General features: G+C 37.9%; 1 protein-coding gene and 1 long non-coding RNA gene across 3 annotated transcripts in view; one reads left to right on the forward strand and one right to left on the reverse strand.

Moving 5' to 3' along the window:
- The window catches only part of LOC144990120 (uncharacterized), a 41,238-nt gene that overhangs the window by 19,402 nt on the left and 7,983 nt on the right, over nt 1-13,853 (forward strand). The gene's annotated exons all lie outside the window — the stretch shown is intronic.
- Nucleotides 1-13,853, reverse strand: part of LOC101160704 (uncharacterized) — a 70,418-nt gene that overhangs the window by 13,211 nt on the left and 43,354 nt on the right. For both annotated transcript variants that reach the window (XM_078942761.1, XM_020714750.3), the window contains exons 4-5: nt 921-1,002; nt 412-554 (exon numbers count right to left, since the gene is read on the reverse strand). In XM_078942761.1, coding sequence (XP_078798887.1) covers nt 412-439 — 28 coding nt within the window. In that variant the 5' untranslated portion in view covers nt 440-554; nt 921-1,002. The remainder of the gene's footprint in view (nt 1-411; nt 555-920; nt 1,003-13,853) is intronic.

The raw sequence follows: 13,853 nt of genomic DNA on the forward strand, positions 1-13,853 counted from the left end.
ATCTTTAAGGACACATTCAAAGTGATGAAACCAAGCTGTTTCTGTATGAATTATGTTCTGTTGATCTGTGATAAGCACACTCAGCATGCAGCTCTATTTCTTATCATTTCTAAAGAACTGAGCAATGGCATAACACCCACACAAAGGGGGGGAAATGGTTGTTGTCATCATTAGCAAGGGCAGGGCTGGTTTCGGTTGATTACAAATGTAAAGCCTGCAGGTGCTGAGATCACTGATTGCTAAGTGAACAAAGGAGCCATGATGTGAGGGTGGCTAATGTGAAACTTCAAAAAGGTGTGGTTACCTGCAGACATCTCCACATGTCTACCTGTTAACAGCTACAGATAAACAACACATGTCCAAAGATCATCAGCTGACCGCGAACGATGGATGGTTAACCGTAAGGCTTACCCAGAGGTTGAAGATTTGGTTTGGACATCTCCGCTGGTATACTGAGGCTGCAGGTTAAGTGATGATACAGGTGGACATGGCTTCTCAAAAGATATGTCACTTGGCAGGATGTTCCAAGTAGTTTAGAGCCATTGATGAATTGGCTAAGGTGAAAACAAAATCTGGGATCAACAATTGTCCAGCATTCCTAGTAGTCTTTTATTTATGATTATGCCATTTTTATCCAAAATCAGAAAAGCTATTGTTTTCTATGAAATAGTTTCTTTAGAGCGCCAGTAGTTCATTAGAAAGTTGCTTCAGACTTGTGTGCAGGACTGTTGGTACAAAACTACCCCATCCCCTCTTCCTGTCACCCATCTGTTTACATGATTTCGTACTAGCTTACAGCCCACACAGCTCCAACCTAGCATTATCAGTGCATTAAAAATGGCAAGCAACATTGCTGCTTTGCAGGCAGCCGTACACTTTTGAGACAGATTCCAGCTCGGAAGAGGAAAACAAAGTCGTACATGGATCTAGTTGTTCACACGTGGATCCATCAGAAAAGACCAGTGTAGGGAGCTTGTGGTCCACCCGGCGGCATTTTTTTGCCTTGATTTGAAAAAAGAAATGCAATTTTATTATCACGAGAACATATTAAAAACACTTAAAACAAGACTTTCATCAGAGTGGGTCTTTAAGAATTACTTTTTCATAAGAAGTCAGCATTAAAAAATGTATTTGAGGTTTTAGTGGTAATAATTTCATATACAATATGAAATCTGACACACAATTTGTGAGAAGGTAAGTAGATTGTAACACAGAAACAGCAGCTCGATTTTAATTCACTGCAACAGTCTGAATCTCACTTCCCATTAACATAAAACTAAATGCTTGCAGAGGCACACTCATCATCCCTTTTTATATTTCCATATTTAGTACTGAAAGCAGAGGAAAAGTCATTTGTGGCTAAGATGTTGTTATTCACTCTCAGTGCATAAAGGGTGGTTTGACTTCTGTAGGTCTTTCCACACATCTGTGACCTTTCAGTGCCCCGCACCTACCCACTTCTAATGAAAAAGGCTGTTAGGGGAGACATAAACATCGAGCAATCTACTAATGCAAATGACAAGCTTTAGTGCAGCTCCAACAGCAAACTAAAGACGTGCTAAAAACCGTTATTTCTTCAAGTGTTATGTTAAAAGAAGATGAACTAAATGTTTTCATATTTACTAGTTGTTTACTTGATTGGTGCAAACATGTAAATAATGCATTTTAGAACACCAAACCTATTTTCAGGGTCACATTTAACTTTTTTTGCATAATTAAACAATTTAAACTCATCATCTACCCTGTTTCAATCAGCTAATTAGAATTAAGGCATTATAATGAATATCCATGAGCCTTTTCTACCGAGACCTGAAAAAACAGTTAAGTGCACTTTTCTTTAGGAATATCTTTCCTTCTTCTTTAAAAACAAAAACAAAAAAACAAGGATTTTTATGCAAATTAAAAAAGGGTGGAAAAGTGAAAATATTTAATTTCACAATCAAAAGATTAAATTGCTTAAAAAACTGGTGTTCTTTCCCTTTTTGTGGATTAGTAAAACAGAATCTGTTGGTTTTGTTTAGTGCAACTGGGGAGAATATCAAATTCCTGTCCGCTCCATGGTAGTGTATTTTTGCTGAAGTATACATTCATGTAAAGACAATTTTCGCCATCTAAAACATATATGTTTTTCTTTCCAGCATGAGCAGTATGAGAATACATTGATATTTTCCTCAGTCCAGTAGAATTCTCCTCTACCTCCTGATGACCTAGCCTTTGCACACAGCAACATCTGCACCTGGACGTGTTCCTACGTGCTTTTTTAACAAAAAGTCTCTCATTGGTTTTAGCAGCACCTCTGTGTGAAATGCGTCTGACAGAAAGTCTCTTTTTCGTCATCATTCATCTTGCACACTGACAACCATTCAATCAAGCGCTGGCCGCCAGGATTGAGCCCACTTATCCACAGGGAGCACTGTTACCATGGTAACTGTGAAGGTGTGCGACCCACCACAGCTAGCAAGAGAAAGCAGAGTATTTTTTTGTAAGTATATATATATAAATATATATAAAACAACTTTAGAAAGTTTTATTTTTTCTCTCACATATTTCTCTGCTTCTTGTTATTCGCGGGATAAGATGGGACTCTTGCACTAGTACTGAATAAACAACCAGACTTGGAAAAAAATGCCCATTCTCCATCATGGCATTTACATGAAATACTGCAATAGACAACAGCACAGCTTCCAAACAGCTGCTTTTAAAAAAATTATACATATATATATACACAGTCAGGACCACAAATATTTGGATAGAGACACATCCTTTTTAATTTTGTTTCTGTTCATTACCACAGTGAATTTTAAATAAAACAACTTAGATGCCATTGAAGTGCAGACTTTTAACTTGGGTTGACCAAAAAGATTGCATAATAATCTGAAAAACAAAAGCATTTTTTAAACGCAATCCCTTCATTTCATGGGCTCGTAAGTAAGTGGACAATTGACTTCCATGCTATTGCATGGGCAGGTGTGGGCCATTCCCTTGTTATGTCATTATGAGTGAAGCAGATAAAAGGCCTGGAGTTGATTAGAGGACTCGTGCTTGAATTTTGAAAATTTCGCTGTGAACAGACAACATGCGGTCAAAGGAGCTCTCCATGCAGGTGAAAGGAGCCATCATTAAGCTGAGATAACAGAAAAAAAAAGATGCCAGAAATTGCTACAGTATTAGGAGTGGCGCTGGTGAACTCAGCAATGCAAAAAGACCTGGACGTCCACGGAAGACAAAAGTGGTGGATGATAGCAGAATCATTTCCATGGTGAAGAGGAACCCAAACACAACAGCCAACCAAGTGAACAACACTCTTCAGGAGGTTGGCGTATCAATATCCAAGTCTACCATAAAAAGAAGACTGCATGAAAGTAGATACAGAGGGTATACTGCAAGATGCAAGCCACTCATAAGCCTCAAGAATAGGAAGGCTAGATAGGACTTTGCGGAAGAGCATCTAAAAAAGCCAGCACAGTTCTGGAAAAACGTTCTTTGGACAAATGAAACCAAAATCAACCTCTACCAGAATGATGGCAAGAGAAAAGTATGGAGAAAGCGTGGAGGAGCTCATGATCCAAAGCACACTACATCATCAGTAAAACACTGTGGAGGCAGTGTGATGGTCTGGGCGTGCATGGCTGCTAGTGGCACACACTGGTGTTTATTGATGACGTGTCACAGGACATAAGCAGCCGAATGAATTCTGAGGTGTTCAGAGACATACCGTCTGCGCAGATCCAGGTGAATGCAGCCAAACTGATTGGGCGGCGTTTCATAATACAGAAGGACAAGGATCCAAAACATACAGCCAAAGCAACTCAGGAGTTTATTAAAGCAAAGAAGTGGAATATTCTTGAATGGCCAAGTCAGTCACCTGATCTTAACCCAACTGAGCAGCATTTCACTTGTTGAAGACTAAACTTCATACAAACAGGCCCACAAACAAACAGCAACTGAAAGCCGCTGCAGTAAAGGCCTGGCAGGGCATTCAGAAGGAGACAACCCAGCATCTGGTGATGTCCATGAGTTCAAGACTTTATAATATATATATATATATATATATATATATATATATATATATATATATATATATGTATATATTTTTTTTTTGGTACCCCTCAGTTAGAGAAAGAAAGTCCAAAATGCTCACTGAAATGACTTGAAATGTTCAAAATTAACTATAAATTAAAATTTATTGAAAATTAAATACTCAAAATCAGCCGTTACTTTTGAGTTGTGGATTAACAGAAGTATTTATAAAAACAAACAATGTATTTAAAATTTTTAAGACCTGCAAAAATAATATTTTCTAAAACATGAATGTAGAAAATACAACACCGTGACTATGTTTGCTAAAGAAGATCAAAATTGTGTGTGTTTATTGAAAAAAAGCACCAACATTTTAATTTGAGCTATCCTAAAGATCTTAAAAATCCCCAAACAAAATGACGTGACATGAAAAAAATAGCCTTTCAATGAGAGTTTGTAACTTCGAATGCAAACATTTTAATTGCAGGTCTAAAACATTCCTTTCCACTGCTGTGCAGCTGACTAACACCAGAAATTTCACATGGGAACTACTTGATTCTTTTCTCTTGACATCCTCTTTTCTCTCTGAGTAATTAAAGGGAGGGTTTGGGCACAAGCAGTGATGGGGAAGAGGGGGGGGGGGGGGGGCGCTGAGATAGCCAGTGGTCTAATTAGAACAACGTATCTTTATTCACATCTGTGAAAGCACCATTCACCTATGCTTTTCCACCAACTGTAACTTAAGCATGTGGTGTTGTGGTTTCATTTTTTTAACACAACAACCAATACTCAGGAGAGTTAAGATTTGATTTTTATTTATTTATATATTTTCCACATAAGTGTCTGAAAACATGATTAATCGCTCCAGAAGAAAAAAAAAACGAGTAGAGCCCCAGATTTGCCTCACAAAGAACCCACAAACTGTGAAGACCATATGGTCACTAGTCAGATGGATGCTGGTTCATCATTTATTGGTGATTTATGTAAATACAGAATGGGTGTAGTTCATAAAATATTAAGCAGGCTGAATATTTATGCTATTCTTTTCATTTATACCCGACAGGCTCCTATGGGTAAAGTACTGCTATGAACTGAGTCACTGCAGTGGGAGATCATGTTTACTCAGCTTGGCTCTGTATTATTTCTCTTTCACAGCCCCTACGGTGACAGCGCTTGTTCATGTTCAACACTGTTACGGTCAACTGCAGATTTTGTATTATGTTGTGCGGGGCTTGCCTGCTGACAAATGATATAGAAGAGAGGTCCAAGGAGATTTCGGCTGGAGTCGCTGTGTGCTGCACTGTGCTGCTGCATCAATCTGAGGAGGTGTGGACAAAATATAGAAGAGGGCTGGTGCTGTCACGACAAAACATAATCACAGCTTGTAGTAATCAGCACTGCATCTGCATTTAACAGCTGTAGAGAAGTTGCACACAACTCCTAATGCAAAACACAAATTGATTTCAAAATTTGTGCACATGTGAGGAGAATAATAATTTAGTTTTAGTCTTAACTTGCAGCAGCTTAAGGTAAGGAGTCTGTGCTTTAATTGGCGTGCACTTTCAAATCCATCCATGCGGCCACTTTACTCTGTTACTGGCAACTTATTCAGGTCAAGACTGCTGAGTGTCATTATGAGCCATAGGGAAACAGGAAAGGAGCACAAGCTGAAATGAAGACTCGATGCTTGACACAAGTCATCTGGAGTCTGTAATAATCCCATAACATCAGCTGCATTATTCATTGGGTAATTTCAGTCTAGGGAATGTTATAATAAGAGCAATAGTAGATGAGGTTGCGGCAAGCAGGTCAGTCAACGAGTACATTTTTTCTTCTTTCGTGACTCCATCTCTTGAAAGTTGTGAGGAATTGCAAATACATTGCAATGTGTGAGTTAATACAAAATCTAGCCATTTCATTTTTGTGCTTCAAATTTGTCACCATGCCTACATTTGCTTTCCAATTCTCCCCCCACACACATACACATAAAATGAAACTTCATGAAAAAACAACATGGCACACATGGATAAGAATGTTTAAAAGTAGGTGGGCTGTGTTATGTAACCTTTCATGTTTTCTGTCACTCATAATTTGTTCCTGTTTGGTTGGGATCTACAGGCTCTCTGGTTGCCATGTATTAGCTTGGCGTCTGACAAAGCCAAATTTGAAATGTTCTCAGAAGTCATGGATGCCATTTGAGCTGGGCTGAAGTAGGGAGGGGGCATCAAGTTTCATGTCAGTCACAAAAATCTCTTTTGCAATGCATGTGCACACGCCTGAGGCAGCTCGCCTGAGAACATGAATTCAGGTTTGGGAACATATGCTGCCGGAATAAGTTGTTTTTCTGTTTTTGGGTAGTTTAGGAGGGCACTGGCAAAGCTATTTTCTGCATTCATTACAGGATAATGACTCAGAAAGGGGTCCAAGTACTAAACTGAAAATTTGTTTTCCAAAATAGCAAATTTTCTCCACAGTGAAAAAAGAAAAATAGCTCTGTGATTACTGCAAAATCTGAAATCCAAAGTTCAGAAATGTACAATTCACATCCAATTTCATGCAAGAAAATTAATACATTCAGAAAATAAAAACAGAACAATGCAGTTTTTAGTCAGCTTTCACAAAGGATTTCATTTAAAACATATTTAAAACATGCAGGAATATCTTAGCCTTGGCTTTTGAAAAGCAACATTAACAGGCTTGAAAAAAAACTATTTTCCTTTTGTTTCTTTTGGCTAAAATTTTATAATTTATGGTAAATAATTTCAATGTAATTAGCAGTGTCTAATTATCTTGAAAGTTTCCCCAAAGAAGCATACATTACATAGATTTCTGATCATTAAACATGTTTTGTTATCTGGAAAAAAAAGAAAAAGAAAAAAACATTAAAGCTTTGCCTCATTTAGATGATTAGGAGTCAAGCAGAGACAGAACATAAAACTGACACTTGATAAAGCTTCCATTCTGCTGGTGTCATTGTACTAATCCAGTCTATAGGACACAACCAATTTATAAGCTGATTTTGAATATATTTGTACTTCATCTCGTAAAATTAATGAGGAGGAGACATGGAGGACAGGACGTCCTGGAGCAAAGACTGACATTGAATTCACAATGTGCTGAGTCTAAGATTTAGAGTATAAAATTACACCTTCAACCCGATATTCCACATGATGGATGCTAGTAAACAACAGAAAGCTGAGATCCAGACTTCAGATTTGGTTCCACAGCCTTGAAATGAGCTAAAAGCATCCTCTCTGTGAATAACGAAAATACTCTGGTGGGAAAAGTCAACACTCTTCCAGTAATGTCACAGTTACTGTGTTATGATAGAAACACCGAAGAAGAAATACTGCATTTGTAACACCCTCCCCTATCCTTAAAAAAAAAAAAAAAAATGCTGCACGGAGACACATGCAGTTGAGTAGTGTGCTGCAACTCTGTGACAGAGAGACATCTCATTCCAGGAGTGCAGCATTGCATTTTTAGAGGTGTGTGACAGTTATTAATGTAACGGAAGAGCATGATGGATGAATTTCCTTTATGATGTTGCTTTCTGTCTCCTTGCCTTGTCTCCCAGAGCCTGGCATGCTCCAGACAGCCTCATAATGAGCTCTGGAAGCATCCATATCTGTTGACAACCCTTCCTTAGCAGCTTCTTTTACTAAAATCGGTCAGATGGTCTCCGACCCCCCTCCCCCGGGATACGATTCATGAGCACAAAAAATACCAAAGAAAAAAGAAACTTAAGTATACTTTATCCATCTACAGAAAGGGAAGGTTAGTTTATTTATCTAACCATGATATGTAATATTATTTCATCCTATTAACTGTAACATAGCTTAATATCTGTGCTCATTGACGACATATATTCCGAGTCAGACTGCATCCATATCGATATTTTTTGTGCATGATAAGAGATGGCTGTTAGTAGAGCCCAGAAAAACTCTTTCCTGTATGCTTTTCAGTGAAATGCAAGCCGCTTTGTCTCACTTTATATTTATTATATATGATCATGTCATCTTACTTACTTACTTTATCATTCTACCTGTAATAGTTCTTCCAAATGCAAAATATTGCATTCCTAGTAAATTAACAATGATCCTAAAGCACTTCCCAGATGATACCAAAAATTATATATATTTTTTATTTTTATTTACTCGCTTTTTCAATTTGTGTTCATTTATTTACTTAACAGCAATTTCTAGATTTTATGCACAACTTTCTGGGAGATCCTAACCAATACTAACAGTTGAGGAAATCTTTTAAACTTTATATAATTTGTGATTCAATTAACAGAAGCTGCTGCAACCAGCCTCAAACAACAAAAAAATAAATTGTAAAACAGCTTTTGTTCACAGTAGCAATGGGTGTAATGAATCTCCATTCTGTCTTCTTTCCAGAAGAGCTAATTTATTACTCTGGTTCAGTTTAAAATAAAACTTAGCTGACATCTAGTGGTGGAAATGGTTTCAGGCTTCAGCGTGATATGTTTTCCATTCACAAATGACTCCTAACTCTGTTTAAAAGCACATGTTGAACCAGTAGATTTAAAAATATAATGCATGTTTTTTTTTATCATTTTTAATTTTGATGTGCAAATGAAGAATAAATGATCAAAGTTTTGCTCTTCAAAACCAAAAAAAGGAGCTGAAATCTGTATATATTTTCAACACAAGAGGGCACTATAATCTTACCAATGATCTCAGCTTCATGTTCTTTAGTACAAAAAACTGTGGAGTGTCTGGAGACAATTGTTAAGGAAACTGACAAAACATAAATCTCTTGCACACCCTCAGACATTTTTTTATATCTAATGCAGTCAATTGAAGAAGAACTAAGCATTTAGAATTCTGCACCCAACCCCGAAAGACCACAGTTCAAGCTTACAGCTATTTCCTTACACAGGATGTAAACACCTGCATATCTGCCCATTACAAACCCTTTTCCTTAAATCCCCTTCTTCCTGTGAGAGCCTAACTCCCCTTCTCGGCTTTATTGCACATCTCTGTGTTAGTAGACTGCATCTGTGCTGACGGATGATTGGAAGAGCTTCCCTGCCCTGCTGTCTCCTCCAGGAAGTAGACGTTTCTGCCTGCTTTCTTGTCTTCCTCGCTGACCTCACAGTCAAACATGTGCATATTTACAGACAGTGGAGTGACGGAGGAAACACTTGAAATTCAAATAGAGGCTGAGCTTAATGGCTGCATCTGAGGGACAGTAATATCAGCTGATTTGTGTTTGATCGTGCTTTGAAGACACACAGAGTGTAGATTAGCAGAACATGGCAGGATTTGCAAAGAGGAATCACTGGGTGAAAGGTTAGACAGTTGTCTTCTTCCGGCTTTCAGTACCTAATATTTGATCTCATTTCAAGAAATACAAAAGTGTTAACAGATGGACTGCAAATCTGGCTGGAAGGTTATTCTTTTTTTTTATAAACTCTGAAGTGAATATACTAGTTTTTAATTTAACAGTTATAACAGACTACAAAATAATAGCCCATCCTTAACTCTTTGTCTGTCAGAAACAAAGATGGGTCCATCCTTTTGTTTGTCATGTGAGGAAAAAAGAGAAAGGCCCAGGCGCAGCAAGCAGGAGGGTAAATATTTGGTCTAAGGTCTCTCCGTTCATCTCCAGACCTCTGTGTGCCTCTTAAGAAAACTTTCAGCCGCACGGGAGCAATCAAAGCAAACAATCCCACATCATGCCGTCTGGCTCACCGTGGACCCTCGCGTGTTTGTTTGCTCAGGGAGCAGACGGAGGAACACTGGGGCAGAGGGAAACCAAAGAAGAGATCCAAAAATATGGGAAAAAGTAAAAGGAGGATTTATGGAGGTTTTTGTTCACAGATGGCGTGCCTGTGCTACTTGCAAAAGCTTTGTTTTCAGCAGATATAATGTAAACAGTTTTAAAAAGTGAGTTGCATATGTTCCAGCTTGCCTGTCATAGTTCTGTAGCAAGGAAAAAGTGAAACAATGCTTAATTTAGAAAACATTTCTCTTGAAAACAGCTGCTAATCAAGTTATCTTTAAAATTTCATGCAGTTTAAGCTTGAAATACATTTGAAATGGACTGTTAATAACTGTCCGTCTGTTTCTGTTCACGTGTTTTCATCTAAAAACGTGAGTGATGTTCTGCGTGAGTGAGTGCGACTTTCCTCCTCCCCTCAGCTCGAGCCTCTTTTTTGTTGTGTGTTGCGAGTAAAAGGGTTTGAAGGAGCAGATCAGAGGATGCTGTAGAGGCTCACTGAGCACTAGGGTGAGATTAGCTCACTCACAGAGGAATCAAACTGACCTGGGAGGCATGCCATCAGAAGGACAGATGGATGAGAACCATTGACCTGCTGACCTGCATCAGATTCTCACTAACTTTTCCTAATTCACATGCAAATGGATACAAATACCAGCCCTGACTTTTTAGCTCATTCTAACTGTCAGTCATCTATTTTATTTTTTTTCTTATTTCATAAATTTCATAAATATACAAGAATGCATTACATGATTCAGAAGCACGCACACACACACACCAACAAACATCTTCTCCCTGGTGGTGTGCCCTCATGGTGGTCGATTGCACTTGTAAAGGCTTAATCTGTTGGTCCCTCCTCCCTGGTTAGGAGAACAAAGGCCCCTCTCCCCTGACACAAAGGAAGCTCGCACATACGTCCGATTGCAGCCCCAAGACAGACCACCCATCCTTGAAGGCCGCTGTATCACACAGGGTCGAAACGGCAGTCCCTGGTGACAAGAGCCTCATGCAAGTCCACTCACCTCATTTCAGACATTAAAATCTCCTTACCATTTTACCCAGATTACATAGTTCACACAGTCTTTGTTAAAATGTGTTGTTTTTTTTTTTTTTTTGTGGTGGAAAAGGCAATCATGGGATAGCCTGTTGAGTCCCTGACAGCTTTGATCTGAAGTTTAGTTGGGTGTGTAGCCGCAGTAGTAAGAGATTAGATCATTTCACCAGTGAAAGAAAAACATCAAATGAAGTTTTTTTTGCAGCTTTTCACTAGAAACTCCAGAAATGTGCTTAACTGGATGGGAACTGTAAAAGGAACTAATCAGACATAAAAAATAAATGACAACAAACAATCATTTTTGCCATTAAAGATGAGTTTGAATGAATAAGAAATTGTTGAATTCTTCTTTTTTTTACTAAAATCAGGTGATAGGTTCTTGATCAAGCTGTAGACATGATAAAATTTGTGATTAATTTCAAAACTGACATAAAAAGGTTGGGGATAAGTTGATATTTTTTTCTACTGATGTCTAATTACTGATGTATCCCAAACCCAGGAAATATTTTTCTGCAAAATATTTTAAAAAACATTTGCATGTTTTTCTCATGCATGCTTCCTCCCACAGTCCAAAAATGTGCTTCATAGTGATGATTCTAAATTATCCTGAGGTGTGGCTGTGTGTGTTTATGTGGCCCTGCAATGGACTGCCCCAGGGTGCACCCCGCCTTGACCCAAGAGTGGCTTGGATAGGCTCCAGCAGCGCCATGACCCCAAAAGGGATTCAGAATGTGTGGAAATTAGATGAATATTCATTTAACACACCATACAAATTCTTAAAGAAGTAACAATTTTCCATCACTTTGATTCCATTGATGCCAGTTACATACAATCCAAATTATTGCAAAAGTGTAAACATTATTTGTTTTAAATGACTGGAAATTAACACCTTCTGAATAACAAAGCAAAGAGCAACTGAATGTGATCATAATCTGGGTCAGTTTGCTTGAAAAACCTGCAGAACTGGTCATCAAAAACTTTGCGATGATTAAACTGTTACTCAATAATCTTTAAACATGACAGTACGAAAGTGATAGGAATGACGAATTAATAATTTCGGTTCATAAAGTACTTAAGGTGGTATTTGTTGAGCTTTGAAAATAGCTCAAAAGATGATCAGAGTACTACTCGCTGTTGACCCTGTAGGTAAAGGTTGTTTATCAGTTTTATAAAAAAAACATTTGGCTATCCACCTCAACATCAACCAACACTGTTAAGACTGCCTGAGAGGAAAGTCTTCATCTCGAGTTGACAGAACAACTTTGGAATTCTGTGCTGTCCCTCGTCCACTCTTCATCTATTTGTGCTCGCCATACATTGATCCAGTGTAACGTTGTGTACAGGGTTCATTACACTAATTCTAGACTTGCCAAAATTTATCATTCTATTGACGACGCCTGTGGCAGATGTCGAAACTCCCCTGCTAACCACGTTCACGTGCTTTGGTCGTGTCCTGTGCTGCAACAGTTCTGGCTTTATGTGCTTGATGTGCTATCTGGAGCCTACACCTATCACTTCACACCTAATCCGATCACTGCAATATTTGGAGTCGTTCCCGATGATGCTGTACCAGGCACAATGAAACGGGCTTTGGCTTTTACCACTCTGCTGGCCCGTCGTTTGATCTTACTGAGCTGGAAAGATCCCCGTCCCCCTTCGAATGTCCTGGCTCCGCGACGTAATTTACAATCTTAAACTTGAGAAACTTCGGTTCTCACTCAGAGGCTCAATTAAATCCTTTCAGGTCACCAGGAATCCCTTTCTACAGTTTGTCAGTACCATGTTACCTTTTAAATAAAACTGAACTATAATCATGTTTTCAACAAAATTTTCCTCCTAAGTTCATAATTGTACTCAAATTACATATTTTTTTTTATTTTTTTTAAAAAATATTTTTATTTATTTTGGTTTATTATTCTTATAATTTTTTTTTCATTGTTTATTTTTTATCTTTGGCCGAGGAAGGGAGGGGAGGGGAGGTGGGGTGGGATTGGGATGGTAGAATGGGAGGGTAAAAGGGCTGAATGATTTGGGGGGAGGGTGACATTCTTTGAGTCTTTTTCTCATTCGAAATTGTAAATGTTTTTCACTGGAATGTCTGTTAATAAAAGATTTTAATAAAGAAAATTGGAAGAAAAAAAAGATGATCAGAGTGGGACTCTAAAGACATACCAAAACAATCCTCAAATGCTCAAACATGATACGTGATGTTTTTGAAGAACTAGTAGCCATTTTCACTCACCTGTTTGTCGACTTCACCCTCTTCATGGTTACTGGGAGTCTAGAGCATCTCTTCATCTAACTTTTAGGAGTCCAAACCTTTTATTTTAGGTTCAAATCAGGAGTAAAATACTCGATAGTGTTCAATTTGGCCTCTGTTCTTCTTACATTCATTTAATTATATGGGAAATGTTATATTAATAGAAAAGCAAAAGGTTGTTGTAGAGACTGAGAAAAAAGTCTATTCTGTATTTCACATCAATGAGTGGTCAATCAGAAATCATTGGGGTAAAAATTCAAAAGGCATACTGCAGCTTGATGAGATCATTAGTTTTTGTGGAGCTAATTCACCAAGGAAATACCAGAAGAGCTATAAGAAAGCTGTAAAGACCTGGCTAAAACAAGGCAGCTGTTCTAAAGTGTCTCTGTGGCATTTTGACCAAAGCATGTCACAAAGACTTCATCAACAGACTTGATGGGGAAAAAAACTTTTGTCTCCCTTCAGGTTCATTTCTGAATGTCTGAGACATCATCATCTAATGCTTTATCTATATTTTCTGTCTGTTTTTGATGGGTTTATTTTCAGCAATGTATATTTGTTCCTTTTATTTTCTGCATTAAAAATAAGTGTAAGAAACTTATTTTCACTGAAAAAAAAGTTTGATAACATCCTACTGAATAAAAAGATATTTTCAATATTTGTCATAACTCTTAGAAAATCCAGCCAAAATGGTAATGACAGATTTCTGACAATATTTTAAACTTGTTGTATGTATTCATAGCTTAAACTTAAGAGCACAAACAAAAAGCA

This window comes from Oryzias latipes, chromosome 24 (assembly GCF_053564925.1).
Source record: "Oryzias latipes strain Hd-rR chromosome 24, Olatipes_Hd-rR_3.1".
Taxonomy (NCBI): Eukaryota; Metazoa; Chordata; class Actinopteri; order Beloniformes; family Adrianichthyidae; genus Oryzias; species Oryzias latipes.